This window comes from Malus domestica, chromosome 13 (assembly GCF_042453785.1).
Source record: "Malus domestica chromosome 13, GDT2T_hap1".
Taxonomy (NCBI): Eukaryota; Viridiplantae; Streptophyta; class Magnoliopsida; order Rosales; family Rosaceae; genus Malus; species Malus domestica.
Genome location: NC_091673.1, coordinates 8,451,616 through 8,476,391, shown reverse-complemented (window position 1 = coordinate 8,476,391; position 24,776 = coordinate 8,451,616). Strand labels below are relative to the sequence as shown.

The 24,776-nt window shown below is 42.4% G+C and overlaps 2 protein-coding genes and 1 long non-coding RNA gene across 4 annotated transcripts; 1 reads left to right on the top strand and 2 right to left on the bottom strand.

The window, feature by feature from the left end:
* Window positions 1-4,865: 4,865 nt before the first annotated feature.
* Window positions 4,866-8,514, bottom strand: LOC139190679 (uncharacterized). Its single transcript, XR_011575023.1, has 4 exons — window positions 8,142-8,514; window positions 7,962-8,058; window positions 6,155-7,368; window positions 4,866-6,073 (listed from the first exon to the last, which is right to left on the bottom strand). It is a non-coding gene; the product is annotated as an uncharacterized lncRNA (long non-coding RNA).
* A 1,639-nt stretch (window positions 8,515-10,153) lies between these two features.
* LOC103452152 (arabinogalactan O-methyltransferase 2-like) lies at window positions 10,154-12,049 on the top strand. Of its 2 annotated transcripts, none has more exons than XM_008391650.4 (2): window positions 10,154-11,303; window positions 11,718-12,049. In XM_008391650.4, the coding sequence occupies exon 1, from the start codon at window positions 10,378-10,380 to the stop codon at window positions 11,224-11,226; it is 849 nt and encodes a 282-aa protein (XP_008389872.1). In that variant the 5' UTR covers window positions 10,154-10,377; the 3' UTR covers window positions 11,227-11,303; window positions 11,718-12,049. The 2 variants fall into 2 exon arrangements, with proteins under 2 accessions (XP_008389872.1, XP_008389873.1); XM_008391651.4 differs by having other exon boundaries at window positions 10,159-11,320.
* Window positions 12,050-23,731: 11,682 nt separating this feature from the next.
* Window positions 23,732-24,552, bottom strand: LOC103452148 (ubiquitin-ribosomal protein eS31 fusion protein). Its single transcript, XM_008391645.4, has one exon. The coding sequence runs from the start codon at window positions 24,550-24,552 to the stop codon at window positions 24,082-24,084; it is 471 nt and encodes a 156-aa protein (XP_008389867.1). The 3' UTR covers window positions 23,732-24,081.
* Window positions 24,553-24,776: the final 224 nt, after the last annotated feature.

The window sequence follows — 24,776 nt, the reverse complement described above, 5'->3', positions numbered from 1 at the left end:
TTTACCTTAGGATAGTACAATCCTCAATCACAAGAAGCACAACTAATTTTAACGTGACATTTGTTCAAAATTGCATCCGATAACTTTTCTAAGCATCCTAATGGTGATCAAGCATCAAGGTACATAGATAGTTTAATTCAGTGATTGAAAATATCAAATCAAGCATGTAACAACACTTAAGCAATTGAAAGAGAAATCTACGTATTCATGTTGCGGCTCATGGCCTCACTCTAGCAAAATAAATTAGTTACACATACTTGTATTAATACATAAGAAATTATCCATAAAACAAAATAACAAAGAAAGAAAACACCCGATTTAACAAGACGAGCTCTCCATTGCTCCTAACTTCTTTTCCTTTCTCCCGTGCTCCTGACTTCCTCTGCTCTTCCTCTCTCTGCGCATTCCCTGCGCCTGGTTCTGTCGTGCGCTCTGCCTTCCTGCGCACTGCCCTTTTTCCGTGCTCTCCCTGCTGTTTTTCTGCTCCTCTTTCTCCGCACCTCTCTTTGTTTTTCTGCTCCTGTTTCTTTTTCTTTTCCTGCGTCTTCAGCTCTCCCTTCTGTCAGTTTTTTTTTTCTTTTTATCTGTTGTGTGTCTGCCATTTCTTCCTGTGTGCCATCCTCTCTGTCATTCTTTGTCCGTGTCTTCTCATTTCTTCTTTTTAATTGAAATTGATCCTAAAACAAATTTAATTTCACATTAACACAAGGTAAGGTAAAATGCCACAATTTTAACACAAAAACATCACAAAGATTTTAGAAATGGATGGTATAAATGCATGAAATATATGAGTGATCAAGTAACAGTAAATTAATGAAGGTACCAAGTATTAGGTCATCAAAGATTAATTAAATTATTGGGAGAGATGGCGAGTCGTTGAGGAGGGCATGCATTTAGGGATCTTGATAGGGAGTCAATTATGTGTTAATTTATTTTAAAGCATTGTGTTTTTTTCTTTCCACTCGAATTTGAATGTCACTTTTTGTAGTTCTGTTATTAACAATTTAAAAATCTCATTTTACATTTCTCACAAATGTATTTTTCTTTCTAATTATAAAAATTTTGGCGTGCCAAATAAGATTTTTTGAGTACTAATAACAATTCCCTATATTTAAAGAAAAATATTGTTTCCCCGAAGCATGGATTAATTTACATGCCTCATGATGTGGGGTTAAGTATGATTATAATATAATGTTTTAAATTAATCCCAATCACAATTCAGAAGTAGATGTGGTCCTAAACATTCACATCCATGAACTATTACACACATGCTGCTTGGAATCCAATCACTAGCTAACTTGTCTAACTTGTCTGTAAGTGTCGTTCACGAGATTTGAACTCAAAATCTCGTTAAACAAAGTTGTGGTCCTAAACATTCACATGCATGAACTATTACACACATGCTGCTTGGAATCCAATCACTAGCTAACTTGTCTAACTTGTCTGTAAGTGTCGTTCACGAGATTTGAACTCAAAATCTCGTTAAACAAAGTGAAAATGAGTGACGTTAGACCGAATTAACATTAGTCGTGTTATCGTTCTTTAAGAATGATACTTAGTGTTGGATTTGTTCGATCACTTTAGCGTTAGCCCCTTCCAACATTGGTTGATTTCAAAAGGTCAATTGTGTAAGAGACGCCGCATGGCAGCGATTTGGTTGCTCCTTTGAGCCAAAGCTTGGAAGCAAAATGTTGCATGTGTTTGCAGTACATGATTGGAATTTTGCTCAACTGATATGTCGGCAGCATCTCCTCTCCAACCAAACACATTATTGCTTTACGAATAATTGGTTTGCATTACTCAAATATGATGAAAATATTTCGTGAGACTAAAATCGACTCGTTACGTATACTTCTAAAACCGACATTAAAGAAAAAATAGTAGGAAACTGATGAGAATCTGGCCTTTCATAAAATCAGTAACATACAATTGAGTAATACAGATTGATGAATGCCTACTTTCTGAATTACGGTCTAATTAAAACGGCTACCAAACGAGGCTTTAAGTTATTAGTAAGACGACATTGTTATGTTTGTCCAGGATTTTGACAGATCAATGACTCGATGCTTGTGTTAATATTGTGTTACATGTGTTTCATACATTAAATTGGATAACAAACATTACCTTATGTGAGAATATCATATATCTACTTGGGCCTCCTGACACGTCCCGACCCGAAATGTCCATTTGGAATCCGAATCGAGATGTGCTGGCCGTCACCAGGACGGTGACGAAGCCATAAAGTGTAGTGATGTGGAAGTGAGTAAATTTAAACCTAAGTGTACCTAAATGTGAGAGTGCGCTTGTGAGCGGAAATGAACCCAATTCGGAAATGAACCCAATTCACATGTGATGTCAGAGTATAAGTAAAGTACAGTAGAGGGAAATGAGAATTATACCATCGTAGGTAATCTCCCATACTATGATTTGCCAAGAATCCTCGTCGATACGAAAGCTCAGTTACTAGAACCTAGAGGGGCGAAAAATAAGGGTGAGTGAGCCTAAAAATAAAGTTTAGTAAAACCTTTTGAAAACATAATAACCCCTCGCTGTAAAAACAAATATAGTTTCCAAAATATACATACCACATATAGTAAGAAAATACTTACCGTAATCTACAATATCTCAAGAATTCAATACCACACCATATCTCGTAAATAAGCGCATGACGTCCAAAATCACATAATCTCGCATAAGAAAACATATCATATCGAGTGCTTATCGACACATGTTGACACACGAGTTCATGTAAAGATCTTTTGACATGAACATGACTGGGTGTAACAATGATATACGTTCTAGTACTACAATCACGTGAAGACTGGCGCTCTGTGCAGCACATACGAGTCCTAATTGCCTATAACAATCTAGGACAAGACTGACACCTACAATGGATCCAAAGTGAGTGTACGGTGCGATGTGCACATACACGTGAAAGGCTGGCCCTGACCCGGGCGAGTACTAACACTTGTGCAGCAACGATAAGCAGATAACGCAAATATCATAATGCAATGGTAAATCGATAATTCACGTCACCATAATACTATTTACGACCATAAATATAATTAAGGCATAATAATATGCATACTTGTGCTTCCCGTATGACGTAGCATAACTTCATAATTTATATCAATGCAATAAATCTTATAAACGTCACACTAATTTAGGCGTATTGTAGAAAACTCTTTATGAAAGGTATAAATGGAAACTAACAATTATATATGTTGATGCACAAAACCGGAGGTCTTGGAATAACGTAAATCCGACTGTGAATATGCAAGAAATGTAAATAACACGAGAAGTATCGTGGTTCACCCCAAGATTTGCGCCACGTCCACACTGATTGTATTTCTCTGAGAGTATTTGTGAGGGAGAGAGTGTGAGAGCTTTGCTCTAGCTAGGAGAGGCTTAGGAAATGGCCTCTCCTCATTGTGAGGGTGAAGAGTCCTTTTATAGAATAAAGGTTATTCACTTATTACCTATTTGCCCCTTCCTTTATCACATAATTACATTTAAGTCCCCTGAGTATTTGTACGAGATCTAAATATGAGGCCCTAAATATGGTATAAATAGTAGTCCCCTAAGTCTTCAGTCAAGAGAGTCTTTTGGCTGGAGACTTGAAATTCAGTCCATGTGTAGGCCGAAGTAACTAGATGTCGTCTTGAACTGGTACTTGATATGAGGCGGTGCTCAAAGTGAAATGATGCTCAACTATAAGTAGCACATGTTGCGAGGCTGCTCAGCTTGTGGCTTATGTTACCTTGGTTGGCTCGGCTTGTGGCACTTGAAGGTGAGGGGGTCCCTTTTATAGAATAAGGGCTCGCTCCTCAATACATAAATTATGGGCTAGAGTTGATGCTCGCGGCGAGGCGATTGCTCAGCTGGTGACGTTGTTTTCTAATGAAGGTGAGGGAGTCTCTTTTATAGAATAATGGTTCGCTCCTCAATACATAAGTGATATGTGCTTTCTGATGAAAGTGAGGGAGTCCATTTTATAGAATAAGGGTTTGCTCATCAATACATAGGTAATGGGCTAAGTCCCCTAAGTATTTTTCATGAGGCCCAGTTGAGGCCCAATATATGGTACATAATGTAGTCCCCAAAGTCTTCAGTCAATAGAGTCTGTTGGCTAGAGACTTCAAATTGAATCCATGTATGGGCCGAAGTGGCGGTTGTTCGGAGGCGGTATTTGTATACCTTGCACTGAAGCTTTGTAGGTGAAGCTTTGCAAGTGAAGCTTTGCAAGTGAAGCTTTGAAGCTAGAGCTTTGTAAATGAAACTTTTGAAGCTGATTGACATGAGTGATGCTCATGAATGTTTATGTTGATTGACATGAGTGATGCTCATGGATGTTGTCATGAGTGATGCTTATGAATGTTAACATGAGTGATGCTCATGAATGTTGACATGAATGATTGTCATGAATGTTTATGTATGATTGTCATGAGTGATGCTCATAAATGTTTATGTATGAATGACATAAGTAATGCTCATGTATAATTTGGAATACTAGGCGTATTTTTGATCACCTGGTTGGTGGCATGAAGGAGAGTACGGGTTGTACATTTCATCACCTAGTTGGTGGCATGAATGGCTAGTTGTCAAATGATATTAGAGTACGGGTTGTACATTTCATCACCTGGTTGGTGGCATGAATGGTTAGTTGCCAAATGATATTAGAGTACAGGTTGTACATTTCATCACCTGGTTGGTGGTAATAACGGCATGTTGCCGAATAATTTTGGAGTACTGGGCGTACTTTTGATCACCTGGTTGGTGGTAATAGCGGCAGGTTGCCGAATAATTGTGGAGTACTGGGCGTACTTTTGATCACCTGGTTGGTGGTAATAGCGGCAGGTTGTCGAATAATTGTGGAGTACTGGGCGTACTTTTGATCACCTGGTTTGAGCTATTTTGGGCTCATGGGCCTTCGCCCTCTACACAACCTTCCAGCCCATTTATTTTGGGCTTTGCCGTTTTTTTAGGTACTATTACCCTCTGATGGGGTTTATACAGATCTCTCCGAAAGATAAGAAAAATAAATTACATATTTTCAGCATATTGATGGGCATCTTCTGGTCCAACAGAAAGTGGAGACGGGAAACCTTGGTGGGCATCTTCTTATCTTTAATCATGTTATCCCGTGGGATAGTGGAGTAGTGGATAGTGGATCATCTTCTTTTCGGCTTTTCCTTTTCTGCTTTCTGATTTTCTTTTTGTTTTCTTGACCCTGATCAATATGGCAGACAAGTAATGATAATAGATTTAATAATAAGAAAATAATCTTATCTCCGCTTTTGCTTTCTTCTTTTCACTCTCTGCCTTTTCTCTTTTTCTGCTGCCTGAACATCAGTTGGTGTATTCCAGCTCCACCACGAGATCTGAGTTGTGCCATCCCGTTCACTGACATCACCATCATTCTGCAGTACTGCATAATAATCCTGAATCAAATTATTGTAATCATCATTCATTGCATCAGACTTGTTCCGAGATTCTTCATGCACATCAGCGGGATGACATGGCGCCATTGTCGAGGGTGAGGACAGTGATGGTTTGACGGTGGTTGATCTCGGTGGTGACACCCTTGAGGTAGCCGTTGCGCTTACCGACTAGCATGAAATGTACAACTCATAACACTTTCCACTACAGTAGCAGCAAGCAAACTGCATCATCCTTTATGGACCTGCTCTTGGCCATTCGCGACTTCACAGTTCGTGGTGACCTCAACACGATTGTCCGAGTCAATGACGAGTTTCGGTTCGGATCTATCAAGGCTAAATCGTTTGAGGTACTGTCTCCGCGTTAAGACTCGGAATTTTGCTCAGAACTCTCTCCTGTCCATGCACTCGGGATGGAACATATGGCAGCAGTTCCCCATCTCTCTCACCTCGTCCCCCATCTCCAGCTGGCTCAAGCACACCGCGCACGTGTATCGGTAGTACTTGTCGCCAAGCTAGCCCAACAGTCATTCACAAAATACCGTCGTTCGGCTACGGGTATTGACTGAGACGAACGGCTACCAGGCCCATCACAGCTTGGAGCTTGAAATCCATTTGCAGACAACAACTACATTCTTAATTTATGCAAACCCAGTGAGAGAGGGAGAGAGAGAGAGAGAGAGAGAGAGAGAGAGAGAGAGAGAGAAAGATGGAACTTAAGAGGAGGAGGGAAACTTGGATGTGGTCGAAATCATGATGATCGTCGGCGTTGCGGGATCTAGAACGAGAGGAAGAGCTGTTGCAGGTGATGCAGAGAGATTTGAGCGCACAACACCGTTTTAATGGTCTGATGATGGTTGATCTCGATCGACGGCTCGAAGTTTGGACACACACCCATTGTCGATGATTTTTAGAGAGAGAGATGAGATCAAGAGAGAGAGAGACAGTGCCCAAAACTGTTTAATGATAGTCTTGTGAAGCAGGCTGGCGGGCTTGTTCTCTCACGGCATACCCAGATCAGATTTCAGTCGGGTTCAGCTAACCCAGCAACAGAGAGGCCGGCCTACTCGATCTTGAGCCGTTCAAAGGCCTTATGATGGGCCTAGCTCGGAAGGGGGAGGGACTATGGAGCGACGTGCACGAAGTAGTTTTGGGCTATCCTGGGTGTACAACCTTGTTTGTATTTGTAAGACATAGTTTCACACGCCCTCTGGGTGTGTCGAATAATTTTTGGGAGAGAGACCACTAGACAAAGGGATGAGAGCTTTGATTCTGGGAGAGAAACTATCAGACATAGAGATGAGAGATTTGATTCCTGATTCTGTATACAGAGTAGATTGCCCCCAAAAATAAAAGAATGCAGACGGAGCAGGTTTCTTTTTCTTTTTGTTTTTGGGTTTTTTTTTTTGTGATTTTTGCTGATTCACGGTGAAGGTGAAAAAAATGAAAGAGAATCGACACAACTTTTCGTATCGATTCCCACAGACGGCGCCAAATGTTGATGCACAAAATCGGAGGTCTTGGAACAACGTAAATCCGACCGTGAATCTGCAAGAAATGTAAATAACACGAGAAGTATCGTGGTTCACCCTAAGGTTTGGACTACGTCCACACTGATTGTATTTCTCTGAGAGTATTTGTGAGGGAGAGAGTGTGAGAGCTTTGCTTTAGCTAGGAGAGGCTTAGGAAATGGCCTCTCCTCATTGTGAGGGTGACGAGTCATTTTATAGAATAAGGGCTCCTCACTTATTACCTATGTGCCAATTCCTTTATCACATAATTACATTTAAGTCCCCCGAGTATTTGTACGAGATCTAAATACGAGACCCTAAATATGGTATAAACAATATATATACTATATAAAAGAAAAGACTCACTCACAGATATTTACGATGTCGCAGCAAGATGGAGTCTCCCATAGTAATCGTACCTAAGCATAATATTGGGATCCGTTAGTTAAACTCAACTTAAATGATCAAATTTGGGAAAAAGAAGTGCGGATGTGGAATCATAGCGTTGAAATACGGTAAGAGGGATCGCGTGCTAAATTTGTAAAAAGTCGACGAAAAAGTCAACGGTCAACCTTAAAAGTCAACTGAGACGCCCCAGTGGTCAACTACGTTAAAACTTTGGAATTTCACTAAATGGATGTAAAAAAGGAACTCGGGATGTCGAATTTAGCCTATGAGGGTTTCCGAGAAAATTTCGAAAAAAATCAACACAAGGAATATTTGAGGAATATTCTAAAGAATATTTCAGAAATATTTTGGAATATTCCACCCATTTAAAACTGGGCCGGACCAGATTCCGGGTTTGTATCCGGATCCGGGTTACGGATCTAGGCTTCCTTTCTTTTTGTTTGTTTTTTTTTCTTTTCCTTTTTCTCCTGCCTGTTGCCACTGCAATGCAACCGCCGAAATCTGGAAAATGAATGATCTCCGACTACTATCAACTAAAACTTCACTAAACCTAGCCTTCCAATATATCAAATTGAAGCTCATAGAACAAGGAATCAAATTGTACCATTAGTTTCCTCAACCGTGGCCACATTTGGTAAAAAAAAGGCTCGAAAGCCACCGGAACCTTGCCGAAAAAATGGGTTTGTTGCCTCGACGTGGTTCTGCGTTCAAACATCATTCATCACACCTAAATTTGACACCAAATGACGTAAAAGGAAGAGATATGGGTTTTCCCGATGCCTACCCACGTTGGAAGTAAGGATCTCGCCGGATTCCGTTTAGGAATAAAAATGAACAATGGCGTAAGCCATTGCAAGGTGTGATGCCTCCAGGGTTCATTTGTGTCTTCATATAGGAGAGTTGATGATGTATATCTGGTGAGCAGCCGGTTCCCTTGTACGTTGTTGGGTTTGAGTGATGTTCGATGGTGGTGTCGGTGAGAGAGAGAGAATGATAGAGTGAGTTAGAGTGAGAGGGGAAAACTGGGAGAGATAAGAGAAGGCTGAGAGGTGAGAGAGTTAGAGGGGGAGGGTGAGATGGCAATCCATGAGTGGAAGATTGAGGTGAGGATTGACAAATGAGAGAGAGTGGTAGGGGAACACGAGAGAGGGTAAAGGAATGGGTGTGGGCCATACTTGGCTCACAAAACAAGTCACAAAATATCTCTAACCATGAAATTACCAAGTTGCCTTTCACGTTCGTAAGTCTGTAAAATTTTAACCGTAGCTCCGATTTCGATTCTACTTGCGCCCATGCGTTTGTAGCAACGAGTACTACGACAATTTTCAGGTATATTGGTGTTATACGATGCCCTCATTGGTTGCAATCAATTTTCAAGTATATTGGTGGCTCCAGTGGCGAAGCCATGTGAGGGCGAGAAGTGGACCACTCCCCTCACCGGAAAACATGACTAGATTTATGGGTCCACCCCTCCACTCGCCAAAAAACCCATTGGTTCAGTAGTTCAGAGCTCCCTGCGGTCCGGTGATGTTTGGGTTTTGCTGCACGTAATAGCAGACTGTGTTTTTTTTCTTTTCAAATCATCCAGGCCAAAACGACGTCATTTTGGTCCTGGTAAAAAAAAATTGAAACGGTGCAGTTTCGTATGTTTCGAAATAAAATATATATATATTGGGGGGACCGTGCGTCCCCCTTTCACTCTCAGTCCCTCTCAGACTCTCAGTCCTGTGTCCTTCCCCCCTTTGTTTTTCAACCTTTCTGCCAGAGAGCACAACAAAGTTGTCCCTCGCAACAGAAGATATATATTTTTTAATTTGAATTGAATTGTCAACCTTTCAGCCACTCTCCACTTCTCGAGTCGTTGAGCCGCCGGCTTCAGCCTTCAAAGGTGAAATTTTTAATTCCTAATTTTACAATTCCTAACCCTAAACTAATTAATTATTTAATACAAATTTTATTTGATTGGTATATAATTTTATGGTAATGTACTAATATGATTATTGATTATTGATCTGATTCTATGATTATTGATATGAAATTAAAATTATTTTTTAGGGTGAAAATTAAAATTTGAATTCTTGATTATTGATTAATTAATTGAATATTACATAATGTATACAAGTATTCATATGATTAGTTGAATTGAATATTTATTTATTGAATAATTTGTGTGCTTATTGGTATTGCTTAATTGAATTGTTGGTTGGATTAATTATTATACATATTAATATAGTCTACTCTAGGATTAAGAGTGTAAGAATTATTATTTTCCCTTCCATTTTATAGTTACGTAATGAAACGATACTAACAATGCTCAAATCCTCCTTCAAACAATGCTTAAATTATAGAAGACATTACTGTATAAAAGGATTTGGTTGTTGCTATTTTTTTTAACCTTACAATTTTTTAACTTCGCCCCCCCCCTTAAGAGTGTAAGAATTATTATTTTCCCTTCCATTTTATAGTTACGTAATGAAACGATACTAACAATGCTCAAATCCTCCTTCAAACAATGCTTAAATTATAGAAGACATTACTGTTTAAAAGGATTTGGTTGTTGCTATTTTTTTTAACTTTACAATTTTTTAAATTTGCCTCCCCCCCGCGTCAGTTACTGGTTTCGCCGCTGGTGGCTCTGACTTGCAATCTAAGCCACGGGATTTTTCCAGATAAGCTCAACAACTGGACCTGGAAGGAATGAAGGGCCCACTCTCAGATTCTGCATGCCACATGGCACCCCAAAAGCCAATCGGACACTACTCTCCTATCCTACAAGATAAGCCCCTTCAATTCTTTACGTCAACTCATCTGCGTCTCTCTCCCCTAACACTCCAAAGGCTCCCCTACCAATCTCTGCTTAAATTACCTTCCCCTTCCCCTTCTTCCCATTCCCATTCCCCAGCTTTATATAAACCACCGCACGTCGGAACCTAAAATCTCAATCGACATATATATTATGCAGATTTACCCTTTTACATTTTCACTTTTTTATTTTTCTTAAATATTATTAAAAAATTAACATGAAGAATCGGAGTCCATTGTCGGAGAGACCCGTGTTTCTCGTCGTCATTCTGGTTCTACTGATCGGCGCGGGGTTAGCGATCTCCAGCTTCTTCCAGGATGGCAACTCCGTCTTCTACTCCATCGCCGGACCCACATTTCTCCGCGCCGTCGACGATGCCCCGGCGGCCATCCAGCTCCAGGCCATCCTCCACTACGCCACGTCGAGCCAGACCCCGCAGCAGTCGCGAGACGAGATCACTGTGTCCTTCGAGGTCCTCAAGTCCCGCTCCCCCTGCAACTTCCTCGTGTTCGGCCTAGGCTTCGACTCCCTTATGTGGGCCTCCCTGAATCCACGAGGCACGACGCTCTTCCTGGAGGAGGACCCCAAGTGGGTCCAGACAGTCCTCAAGGACGCCCCCCAGCTGCGGGCGGAGACGGTGCGCTACCGCACGCAGCTCAAGGAGGCGGACGAGCTCCTCTCCTCGTACCGCTCCCAACGGTCGTGCTCCCCGTCCGAGGCCGTCCTGCGCGGAAATACCGAGTGCAGGCTGGCGCTGGACAACCTGCCGGACGACGTGTACGACAAGGAGTGGGACCTGATCATGGTCGATGCGCCGCGCGGGTATTTCCCGGAAGCGCCGGGGCGGATGGGGGCTATATTCTCTGCGGCTGTCATGGCGAGGAGGAGGCGGGGATCCGGTGTGACGCACGTGTTCCTTCACGATGTGGATCGGAAGGTGGAGAAGGCGTTCGCTGAGGAGTTCCTCTGCAGGAAGTTCTTGGTTAAGGCAGTAGGGAGGCTCTGGCACTTTGAGATCCCCTCCGTCGCTAACGTGACGCACGGTGACGGCGAACGTTTTTGCTAAATAGCGCGGCGGTCGAAACGGCCATTGGATATACTACTGCTATTCTTACCATCTTATTATAGTACGTGATGTGGAAGGTTAGGTTTCAACCTAGGTAGAATTTCTGTTTATTTTAATTTAATTTAATTTTTGCTTAAACCCTACCCGTTCAACTTACCTGATATGAGTCCAACAAATTATAATTCCAATGAAAATTCAAGCCAAAGCCTTGGACAACATCGGGAGATAACATGGAATGAAATTTTCATTCCTATAGAGGATTAGGAAAAGATTTTGGTGCTAACCAAAAGTCCATGAAGAAAGAAGAAAAGAGGTTGTCTTCTAAATCTTCTTCCATTCGGAAAATCCTCAGCAGTGGAACAGAAAAGAAAATATCGTATCCAATCCTTCTCATATTTTTGTTCAATGTTGCTGGAATTAAAAACCTATGAAATCCAACATTTGGCTAGAAGGCATAAACCATTAAAATTGCAAACTTGATTTGGTGGCAGAGCAAAACAATCACTGGGAGCACCATCAGGATATTTGGCCCGTTAGCAGTGATGAAGGGGATCGAGCACCATCGATCGTCGGTGAAGGAAGGTGAAATTGGAGAGCGAAGAGGGAGGAGGCCCAGCGATGAGGCTTGAAAACGGGAGCAAGTAGGTTTCATTATTATTTTTTAATTATTTTATTAATAAAAATCATTGAGTAAAATCGTAAATATCCACCTTAGCTGACATGGGATTTTTTTAACTTGTGTGGATGTCCATCTCAATTGCCACATAAAATGGTATGAAATTATGGTATATTTAGATGGTAAGAATAACATTGCTCTTACTAATGGCTGCTCTCTTTTTTACTTTTAGAGAAATAATTTTACCTTTTTTTATTAAATTATAAACCGTTTTCACAGTACGATAATGGATAAAATGTGATAGTTAATCATAATTTCATAACAATTAGTTTTTTTTTAAATATTAATAAATAGGGTGGGTTTTCTCACAAATGATCCACGAAATTGATCGACACCATCAAGATGGTATCTGAAATTTAAAATGTAGTCCATGAAAATAGGTGCCGCAAATAAATGTGGTTCATCCATCACAGTTTTGTAAAAAAAATTATTTTGTGCTGATATGACACATAAATGGGTCTAACAGGTCCTTTTTTAATCACAAATGGTCCTTGAAATTGAAAATCGATCATTTTGGTCCTAAAATAGGTGTTGTAAATCAATGTGGTCATTCCGTCGTAATTCTGTAAAAAAATTGTGTTATGTGCTGATGTGGCACATAAATGGACTTACAAGTCTAACTAAAACAACAAAATTAAACTATAAATAGGTTTAATAATTTGATAATTAATTAAAAAAGTTGTCGATCCAGAAACTCGGTACCGCATTCATCTATGATCCCAACCTATACTCTTCTACCTCCATCTATGGTAGCCTTCACCGTTTCTTTTCTGGAAAAAAAAAACAACAACAAAAAATCTCAAGCCACTCATCTTTACACCTTTCATTGAATTGGACCACGATCGAAACTATATTTTGTGACGACTTGGAGTGGTGACGACTTCAGTGACTCCATCGTCAATATTTGGGCAATCGATAGCCTCACAACCTTAATCTTGGTGAGCTTGTTGGGAGCTCCCTCGATTATCTTGGTCATACGGAGAACGGCAAGCTCTACCTTGACATAATCTCAATGTGGAAAAAAGTGTTTTGACAACTTTTTTTAATTAGTTATTAAACCTACATTAGCACATAATTTTTTTTGACAGAATTGTGACGAATGATCACATTGATTTACGACACCTATATGTTTTCAAGGACTACGTTGATTGATTTTCAATTTTAGAGACCATCTTGATGGTGTGAGTCAATTTCAGAGACTATTCGTGATACAAACACTTAGGTATTGTGGACCCCATTTATATGACACATTAGCACATAACATAATTTTTGACGAATTGTGACAAAATGACTATATTGATTTGTGACACATATTTTCAGGGACTACATTGGTCAATTTTTAATTTCAAATACCATCTTGTTGGTTTGAGTCAATTTTAAAAACCATTTATGATATAAACACTAATAAATTGATGAAATGTTTTACCAAAAAAAAAAAATGGATGAAATGATTAGTGGCCTGTCTCTGAAATATTCGGTGAAAAGAAAGATAATTAATGATAATCCAGGAATGTTATTGACCACTCAATAGAACAATAATGGTGAGTTCGAATTTTGTAAGGTACTTTGCGACTTTTAAAAGTTTTAAAGGTTGTATGGTCCTTGATTCATTGTTAACTTGTCTTGTAAACCTCTTCGGTCAACTGGAATGATTGACTAGTCACCCGTAACATGTGGGTTATACCTGGAACAATTTCGAGGACTTAGGGCATGCTAACCTTTACACGGTAGTCTTTTGTTGAAAATATTTCTAGGCGATGACGGTGTATTGTCTTTTGTACCATTTTCGGACAGAAAACTACGATGTAATGGTAAGAATATTTCTATGATTTTGCCCCATAACTTGCAATGCATTGCTAATTTTCTTCTGAACTTCTATTTTGATTAATTTATTTCTCCTTTTTTTTAGAAGAAACGATAATATTTCATTAACATAACCAAATACTTACAAGAATGCCAAATGGGTATATATACTTCAGTGATCAATTTCTTGATCTGAAGGTAATAAGCACAAATACAAATGATTTGAAATACCCCTATACGGCCATCACACAAAACACACCACTAGAGTGAGGAGTTCCGAGATTGATATGTCCCATAGACACGTGACATACCAAGCACTGAACCAACACCAAAACCTATGATAGACAATGAGGCTACAAAACCGCATACACGATACAAAAACCTAAACTAGATAGCGAGGCTAAAAACAAATTCGCATAAGCGACACAAAGGCCGAAACAACAAACCAGTAATGGATAACTAAACTAAAAAAACAAAAGAAACAAGTGGTGCATCTACAAGTTGGCAAAAGGCGTGGGGAGCAAAGCCCGAGTCAAGTGTAGAAATGTCGGGATGAGAGCGACGCCAACTGTAGCTGGGACGACCTGAGAGAGGTGGGGAAGAAAGGGTTCCAGCCAGAGCCACTGTAAACATCGTAACACCATCACAAACCAAGCCAACATAAAGTATCAAGGGTCACCGGAGAATCGTTTGACTGGAGTTGGTCGTAGTAAGGGCGAGAAAAAACGGCAACGACATGGGTTGTAAAGGGGTTGCCAAGCCAATACCCCCCACGCCATTGAACCGTCATCCCCACCACCACCACGAACCTTAAGAGGACATAACGATAGATCCAAGGGCAGAGCCCTCGGATGTCTAAACAACCGAAAGAAAGACGCTGGCAAATATGCACACCCACCCAGCGGGAGACCAAAAGCCGCCGCCGGGCAACTATGGAGCAAACCTTACCCAGGAGTTACAGGAAGCAGAAAAACAATACCCCAGAAGGTGAGACCGCCACCAACCATGAAAAAGGCCACTGCACAGATTTGGAGTCTCATCAGCAAGTCAAAACAAAGCAGTGGAGCTGCACGGTGAAACCCCGACGATAAAGACCCAGGTCTAGAATAACAATGGACGGGCGCAGGAAGGCGGAGCGTCCGGGGGGTGGCACGGGGAAGGGGAGGGAGTGAAAACGTGGGGGGAAGAGGCAGAGAGAGATGGTGGGAAAAGTAGAGTGTGGTGAGGGGTGGAGGATGGCTGAGATGGGCATGAGGGGAAAGAGGAAGGAAAGGGAGAGGCTACCACCGGCCCCCAGCCATAGCCAGAGGCCAGTGGCGATGGGAAAAACTAGGGTTTGGTTATTTGCATGTGTATTTTCTAGGGGTGGTTCGGTATGGGATCCCATACCGAAACCCTTGTTCCGATTCCCATACCGAAATTTTCGGGAATCCCAATTTCAATACCGATCCCAAACCAAATTTTCGGGAATCCCAATTTTCGGGAATCCCGAAATAGTTTCGGGATTTCGGGACAAATCGGGAATCCCGAAATAATTTTGGGCTTTTGGGCTTTTGGACAAAAAAAACTAATATTGGTCCAATTGGACAAAAACCTAATATTGGGCCATGCCCACTGAATGTAACAGCCCCAATTTTTATCATCAGCTTAAAAATGAAACCTTGAACATGCCTATGCTTCACTGCTATATAACTCCTATAAATTGAATGAACCTAAAATGAGTTTCTACAAGTACAAAATTTATAACCAGTAAACCCTCAATACCTCAAATTAAAAGTGAAAATTAAACAAGAGAAGTACAATCTGTAGTTATATCAACTTGGTGACTTTTGCAGTGGCAACAATATGGAAAAATAATTTTCTTCATTTACTTCCAACATTTCTCTCAAAAATCAATACAACAACAACAACAACAACAAAGCCTTTTCCCACTAAGTGGGGTCGGCTATATGAATCCTAGAACGCCATTGCGCTCGGTTTTGTGTCATGTCCTCCGTTAGATCCAAGTACTCTAAGTCTTTTCTTAGAGTCTCTTCCAAAGTTTTCCTAGGTCTTCCTCTACCCCTTTGGCCCTGAACCTCTGTCCCGTAGTCACATCTTCGAACCGGAGCGTCAGTCGGCCTTCTTTGCACATGTCCAAATCATCGGAACCGATTTTCTCTCATCTTTCCTACAATTTCGGCTACTCCTACTTTACCTCGGATATCCTCATTCCCAATCTTATCATTTCTCGTGTGCCCACACATCCCACGAAGCATCCTCATCTCCGTTACACCCATTTTGTGTACGTGTTGATGCTTCACCGCCCAACATTCTGTGCCATACAACATCGCTGGCCTTATTGCCGTCCTATAAAATTTTCCCTTGAGCTTCAGTGGCCTACGACGGTCACACAACACGCCGGATGCACTCTTACACTTCATCCATCCAGCTCGTATTCTATGGTTGAGATCTCCATCTAATTCTCCGTTCTCTTGCAAGATAGATCCTAGGTAGCGAAAACGGTCGCTTTTTGTGATCTTCGCTAGATTGCTCCGGTCATTAGTGTGGATAAGTATATAAATGGATAGAGATAGGAAAGCAAACACAAGATGTACGTGGTTCACCCAGATTGGCTACGTCCACGGAATAGAAGAGTTCTCATTAATTGTGAAGGGTTTACACAAGTACATAGGTTCAAGCTCTCCTTTAGTGAGTACAAGTGAATGATTTAGTACAAATGACATTAGGAAATATTGTGGGAGAATGATCTCGTAATCACGAAACTTCTAAGTATCGGAGTGTGGTGTCGTCTTGACTTGCCTTATCTGTCTCATAGGTAGATGTGGCATCTTCTCTGGAAGTACTCTTCCTCCATCCAGGGGTGGTATCTTTAACTGGTGGAGATGCACAAGGTAATGTATCAATTTCACTTGAAGCTTACTTGTAGTCTCAGGCTTGGTCAAGCGCGATACAAACCATGTAGTAGGAGTCCCCCAAGTCGCCGAGCTAGGGGGTCTGCTGAAAGAGGTGACAGACAAGGTAAGCAATCAGAGCTCCGACTGATTGTTCACCTTCTCCCCATCTTGCAGCAGCATGAAGGATAAAGAGAAGAAAAATGAGAAGAGATGATATGAGATACTTTTGCTTTTGAAGAAGTAACTTTCCACAGGCTTATTCTTGAACTGAGCTGGAGGGTTTTCTGGTTTCCTCCAGAGTATAAGGCCGACTGAAGAATTTGAGGGTCAAAACAAGTCCATCAAATCTAGAGTACGTTCCACCCTGCTGATATGGGATACTTTTGCTTTTGACAGAGTAATGGGTGTATCGGCACGTGTGCTGTTACGCTTGTCTCCACATGCTTCCTTGTATCCTTCGCACTTGCCCTATCTGTTCCTCAAGCAGATGCGGAATCTTCCCTGGAAACATAAGATGTTGAAGATGAGTACTCGAGAGCAATGCCAGGTAAGTAATCAGGTAAGGGGTTCCAGGCAGTCAGTTCCTGGCTGGAAGCTTGATCCAAGTGCTGACTGATTGCTCTCTTTCTCCTTGTCTTGCAGGTAAAAACAAGGCCAAAGGAAAAGACAGGGAAAAAGCATGATATGGGATACTCTTGCTTTTAACCCTGATGATATGAGATATTCTTGCTCTAGTATAGCTTGTTTGCAGAGGTATTATCGGGGGGAAAGAAAGCTGAATATTTCGAAAGGCTTCGTTGGGAGTGCCCTCTCAGATATGATGAAAGGTTGAGCATTTTTGCAGGTCTGCCTGTCCGTTGGGGATGGAGGTCGACATATATAGGAGTCTCCCTAACAACAAGTAGTAATGCTATTCCTTTACCCTGCTTGGTCATAGCACGGTAGTGGGAGCTGCCAGTTTCACATGTTTTAACTCTGTCAGAGCACTTTGAAAAAGTGGTCTGTGGTATCTGGCTCTCGAGATTCGGAGAACGATGCCTTTTCGATTTTTGAGAAAGCAATCATGCTGGGGGTCTGGCTCTCGAGATTCGTAGAGCAGTGTCTCTTCGATTTTTGAGGAAGTAATCATGTTGGGAGTCTGGCTCTCGAGATTCGGAGGGCGGTGCCTCTTCGATTTTGGAGCAAGCAATCCTGTTGGGAGTGTTGTCTCGAATGTGAGTAAAGGTTGGGCATGTTTGCTAGTCTACCTTGCCACGAAGCACAAAGGTTGACACACAGAGACTTTCCAATTATCCAGCAATGGTACTGTTCCTTTACCCTCTCTTCGCTTTTGAGAAAGTAGTCATGTTGGGAGTCTGGCTCTCGAGATTCGGAGGACGGTGCCTCTTCGATTTTGGAGCAAGCAATCTTGTTGGGAGTGTTTTCTCGAAAGTGAGTAAAGGTTGGGCATGTTTGCTAGTCTACCTTGCCACGAAGCACAGAGGTTGACACACAGGGACTTTCCAATTATCCAGCAGTGGTACTGTTCCTTTACCCTTGTGGGTAATAATATGGTAGCTAGACCTTCAAAATTTATGTGTCTAAACTTTGTTAGTGCTGTTTCTTTGCTATTCTTTTACCTTTCTTGGTCAGAGCGATGTAGTGGGAGCTGCAAGCTTCACGTGCTCAACTTTGGCAGAGAACTTTGGTAAAGTTATCTGTGGTACCCATGAGCTATTGTTGCGTGTGGGAAGTGGGTGATTGAACAGTAAGATTCATGTGCTTTCTACTTCACCAGAAGTCTTCGACAGAATGCCCATAATTTCTGCAAAGCTGAGTGTGCGTGTGACAGGTGCTGACAAGGCTAGAAAAGTAGGTGCCTCTTCGATTTCTGAGATCGGCCCTCGTGGTCTCTGAGCAGCCCAGCTTTTGAGAAAGCGAGCGCCTCTTCGATTGATTCGGAGAAAGATGCCTCATCGATTTTTGAGAAAGCAATCATGCTGGGGGTCTGGCTCTCGAGGATTCGGGGAGCAGTGTCTCTTCGATTTTTGAGAAAGTAATCACGTTGGGAGTTTGGCTCTCGAGATTCGGAGGGCGGTGCCTCTTCGATTTTGGAGCAAGCAATCTTGTTGGAAGTGTTTTCTCGAATGTGAGTAAAGGTTGGGCATGTTTGCTAGTCTACCTTGCCACGAAGCACAGAGGTTGACACACAGGGACTTTCCAATTATCCAGCAATGGTACTGTTCCTTTACCCTCTCTTCGATTTTTAAGAAAGTAGTCATGTTGGGAGTCTGGCTCTCGAGATTCGGAGGACGGTGCCTCTTCGATTTTGGAGCAAGCAATCTTATTGGGAGTGTTTTCTCGAATGTGAGTAAAGGTTGGGCATGTTTGCTAGTCTACCTTGCCACGAAGCACAGAGGTTGACACACAGGGACTTTCCAATTATCCAGCAATAGTACTGTTCCTTTACCCTTGTGGGTAATAATATGGTAGCTAGACCTTCAAAATTTATGGGTCTAAACTTTGTTAGTGCTGTTTCTTTGCTATTCTTTTACCCTTCTTGGTCAGAGCGATGTAGTGGGAGCTGCAAGCTTCACGTGCTCAACTTTGGCAGAGAACTTTGGCAAAGTTATCTGTGGTACCCATGAGCTATTGTTGCGTGTGGGAAGTGGGTGATTGAACAGTAAGATTCATGTGTTTTCTACTTCCCCAGAAGTCTTCGACAGAATGCCCATAATTTCTGCAAAGCTGAGTGTGCGTGTGACGGGTGCTGACAAGGCTGGAAAAGTAGGTGCCTCTTCGATTTCTGAGATCGGCCCTCGTGGTCTCTGGGGAGCCCAGCTTTTGAGAAAGCGAGCGCCTCTTCGATTTCTGAGATCGGCCTTCGTGGTCTTTGAGAAGCCCAACTTTTGAGAAAGCAAACGCCTCTTCGATTTCTGAGATCAACCCTCGTGATCTCTAAGCAGCCCAGCTTTTGAGAAAGCAAACGCCTCTTCGATTTCTGAGCAGGCGCCTCTTCGATTTCCGAAGCTCCGTCGAGTGCAGATTTTTATAGAGGCTGACATTAAGTTCCAAAGCACACTTGAATCTCCACCAGTAGAAGCTTCATTCTTGCACTTCTAAGATCTTGATTTGTCCGACCTCTTCTCTCTTCAACACCTTTGAAAATGTCTGGCCCCTCCGACCGTCGTTTTGACTTGAACCTTGTTGAAGAGGCAGCCCCGCCTTCTCCAGACAACATATGGCGCCCATCCTTCGTCTCCCCTACTGGTCCTCTTACCGTTGGGGATTCCGTGATGAAGAATGATATGACCGCTGCGGTGGTGGCCAGGAACCTTCTCACTCCCAAAGATAACAGACTACTTTCCAAACGGTCTGATGAGTTAGCTGTTAAGGATTCGTTGGCTCTCAGTGTTCAGTGTGCAGGTTCTGTGTCTAATATGGCCCAACGCCTATTTGCTCGAACCCGCCAAGTTGAATCCTTGGCGGCTGAAGTGATGAGTCTCAAACAGGAGATTAGAGGGCTCAAGCATGAGAATAAACAGTTGCACCGGCTCGCACATGACTATGCTACAAACATGAAGAGGAAGCTTGACCAGATGAAGGAAACTGATGGTCAGGTTTTACTTGATCATCAGAGATTTGTGGGTTTGTTCCAAAGGCATTTATTGCCTTCGTCTTCTGGGGCTGTACCGCGTAATGAAGCTCCGAATGATCAACCTCTGATGCCTCCTCCTTCTAGGGTTCTGTCCAGTACTGAGGCTCCAAATGATCCCCCTCCGGTGCCTTCTCTTTCTGGGGCTCTACCGACTGCTGAGACTTCTCCTAAGCAACCTTTGTGAAGGCTCCGTCTTGTGTGTTTATTTTGACTCATGTATATGTACATATTTGTAGCTGATCGGGGATATCAATAAATAAGCTTTCCTTCATTTCAACGTATTGTGTTAAATACACCAAAGCCTTCTTCGCTAAGTTCTTTGAATTTTCTTTTGTTGAAGCTTGTATGTTGAAGCTTTCTGAGTGGAGCATGTAGGTTGGGGTAGTGTTCCCTTAATTTCCCGAGTGAGGAAAACTTCTCGATTGGAGACTTGGAAAATCCAAGTCACTGAGTGGGATCGGCTATATGAATCTTAGAACGCCATTGTGCTCGATCCTGTGTCATGTCCTCCGTTAGATCCAAGTACTCTAAGTCTTTTCTTAGAGTCTCTTCCAAAGTTTTCCTAGGTCTTCCTCTACCCCTTCGGCCCTGAACCTCTGTCCCATAGTCGCATCTTCTAATCGGAGCGTCAGTAGGCCTTCTTTGCACATGTCCAAACCACCGTAACCGATTTTCTCTCATCTTTCCTTCAATTTCGGCTACTCCTACTTTACCCCGGATATCCTCATTCCTAATCTTATCCTTTCTCGTGTGCCCACACATCCAACGAAGCATCCTCATCTCCGCTACACCCATTTTGTGTACGTGTTGATGTTTCACCGCCCAACATTCTGTGCCATACAGCATCGCCGGCCTTATTGCCGTCCTATAAAATTTTCCCTTGAGCTTCAATGGCATACGGCGGTCACACAACACACCGGATGCACTCTTCCACTTCATCCATCCAGCTTGTATTCTATGGTTGAGATCTCCATCTAATTCTCCGTTCTTTTGCAAGATAGATCCTAGGTAACGAAAACGGTCGCTTTTTGGTATTTCTTGATCTCCGATCCTCACCCCTAACTCGTTTTGGCCTCCATTTGCACTGAACTTGCACTCCATATATTCTGTCTTTGATCGGCTTAGGCGAAGACCTTTAGATTCCAACACTTCTCTCCAAAGGTTAAGCTTTGCATTTACCCCTTCCTGAGTTTCATCTATCAACACTATATCGTCTGCGAAAAGCATACACCAAGGAATATCATCTTGAATATGTCCTGTTAACTCATCCATTACCAACGCAAAAAGGTAAGGACTTAAGGATGAGCCTTGATGTAATCCTACAGTTATGGGGAAGCTTTCGGTTTGTCCTTCATGAGTTCTTACGGCAGTCTTTGCTCCTTCATACATATCCTTTATAGCTTGGATATATGCTACTCGTACTCCTTTCTTCTCTAAAATCCTCCAAAGAATGTCTCTTGGGACCCTATCATACGCTTTTTCCAAATCTATAAAGACCATGTGTAAATCCTTTTTCCCATCTCTATATCTTTCCATCAATCTTCGTAAGAGATAGATTGCCTCCATGGTTGAGCGCCCTGGCATGAACCCGAATTGGTTGTCCGAAACCCGTGTCTCTTGCCTCAATCTATGCTCAATGACTCTCTCCCAGAGCTTCATTGTATGACTCATTAGCTTAATACCCCTATAGTTCATGCAATTTTGTACGTCGCCCTTGTTCTTGTAGATAGGCACCAAAGTGCTCGTTCGCCACTCATTTGGCATCTTCTTCGTTTTCAAAATCCTATTGAAAAGGTCAGTGAGCCATGTTATACCTGTCTCTCCCAAAAGTTTCCACACTTCGATTGGTATATTGTCTGGGCCTATTGCTTTTTTATGCTTCATCTTCTTCAAAGCTACAACCACTTCTTCCTTCCGGATTCGACGATAAAAAGAGTAGTTTCTACACTCTTCTGAGTTACTCAACTCCCCTAAAGAATCGCTCATTTCATGTCCTTCATTGAAAAGATTATGAAAATAACCTCTCCATCTGTCTTTAACCGCGTTCTCTGTAGCAAGAACCTTTCCATCCTCATCCTTGATGCACCTCACTTGGTTTAGATCCCTTGTCTTCTTTTCCCTTGCTCTAGATAGTTTATAGATATCCAACTCTCCTTCTTTGGTATCTAGTCGTTTATACATATCGTCGTAGGCCGCTAACTTAGCTTCTCTGACAGCTTTTTTCGCCTCTTGCTTCGCTTTTCTATACTTTTCACCATTTTCATCGGTCCTCTCCTTGTATAAGGCTTTACAACATTCCTTCTTAGCCTTCACCTTTGTTTGTACCTCCTCATTCCACCACCAAGATTCCTTTTGGTGTGGGGCAAAGCCCTTGGACTCTCATAATACCTCTTTTGCTACTTTTCGGATACAACTAGCCATGGAATCCCACATTTGGCTAGCTTCCCCCTCTCTATCCCACACACATTGGGTGATTACCTTCTCTTTGAAAATGACTTGTTTTTCTTCTTTTAGATTCCACCATCTAGTCCTTGGGCACTTCCAAGTCTTGTTCTTTTGTCTTACTCTTTTGATATGTACATCCATCACCAACAAGCGATGTTGATTAGCCACGCTCTCTCCTGGTATAACTTTGCAATCCTTACAAGTTATACGATCCCCTTTCCTCATTAGAAGAAAATCTATTTGTGTTTTTGACGACCCACTCTTGTAGGTGATCACATGTTCTTCTCTCTTCTTAAAGAAGGTGTTGGCTAAGAAGAGATCATATGCCATTGCAAAATCCAAGATAGCTTCCCCATCCTCGTTTCTCTCCCCAAAACCATGGCCACCATGAAAACCTCCATAGTTGCCTGTCTCCCTGCCCACGTGTCCATTTAAATCTCCTCCTATAAATAACTTCTCCGTCTGAGCAATTCCTTGCACCAAGTCTCCAAGATCTTCCCAAAATTGCTCATTCGAACTCGTATCCAACCCTACTTGAGGTGCGTACGCACTAATCACATTGATAAGTTCTTGTCCTATTACAATCTTGATTGCCATGATTCTATCTCCTACCCTCTTGACATCTACAACATCTTGTACCAAGGTCTTGTCCACGATGATGCCAACACCGTTTCTCGTTCTATTTGTGCCCGAATACCAAAGTTTAAACCTTGAGTTTTCTAGATCATTTGCCTTACTACCAACCCACTTAGTTTCTTGTAGGCACATAATATTTATCCTTCTCCTCACCATAACTTCCACTATTTCCATAGATTTTCCCGTTAAGGTTCCTATATTCCACGTTCCTAAACGCATTTTGCTCTCTTGAACTCTACCCTTCTGTCCTAGCTTCTTCACCCTCCCCCGTCTAATAGGATCAAAGTACTTCTTTTGTGTGTCCCGGGTAAAATTGATAGGAGCATATGCTCCCAAACAACTTTGAGTTGAGTCGTTCGAAAAGAAGTTTCTATGGCCCCCTTGCTCATTTAACACTGCAAAACATCAACAGAAGCAGAAGCAGAAGCACTCATACCTTTTAAGAGAGAGACGGAGATGAAGAAGTTGAGGAAAGAGAGTTGGGGAGAGAGGGGGGGGGGGGGGAAGAGGAGTGAAAAGAGTACAGGAGGAGTGTGTGTGTGTTGCCGTGAAGTGTGGTGTAATCTTCCTCCTCGAAGGAGCTCTAGTTTTCGAAAAGTACTTTTTTTTTTTTGAACTTCAAAGTCGAAATTAAAATTCTAAAGTACCATATCAGAAACATAAACCATAATCCATAACAACCACCGTTCCAAGTCTAAATCAAAATTATTTAAACTTAACCATCTGTTTCAGAAACGAACATATTAAACGGTGCGTTTAACTCAGTCGCCGCCGGCCTTCTGGTAAACATAGGTGAGACCACACTTACCACAGTAGTGCCTGTCAAAATGGTTGGCCATGAAAGTCCCGGCGCCGCACTCAGCGTTGGGGCACTCCTTCCTCAGCCTCTGAACCTTCCCGGAATCGTCGACCTTGTAGAACTGGAGGACGGCGAGCTTCACCTTCTTGTGCTTGTGCTTGATCTTCTTGGGCTTGGTGTAGGTCTTCTTCTTACGCTTCTTAGCGCCACCGCGGAGGCGGAGCACCAGGTGCAGAGTGGACTCCTTCTGGATGTTGTAGTCGGCGAGGGTACGGCCGTCCTCCAGCTGCTTGCCGGCGAAGATGAGGCGCTGCTGGTCCGGCGGGATGCCCTCCTTGTCCTGGATCTTGGCCTTCACATTGTCGATGGTGTCGGAAGACTCAACCTCTAGGGTTATCGTCTTCCCCGTTAGGGTTTTCACGAAGATCTGCATCTTTTGCTCTCCGCACAAGACACAGAGAGACTGGGGGAGATTCGGCTAGGGTCTTCAACTCTCTCTCCAAATGCGCGCTTTGTAGTTGTAACCGACAATTTCACGGCTTCCCCCGAACTCACTTCTGCTAGCGTTGGTGAGGGCCGGAGGCTAAGGGTCAGGGCTGCACTTCGAAACGGAGGAACTGAAATGAAATGTGATCTGACCTAAAAAAGAAATCAACG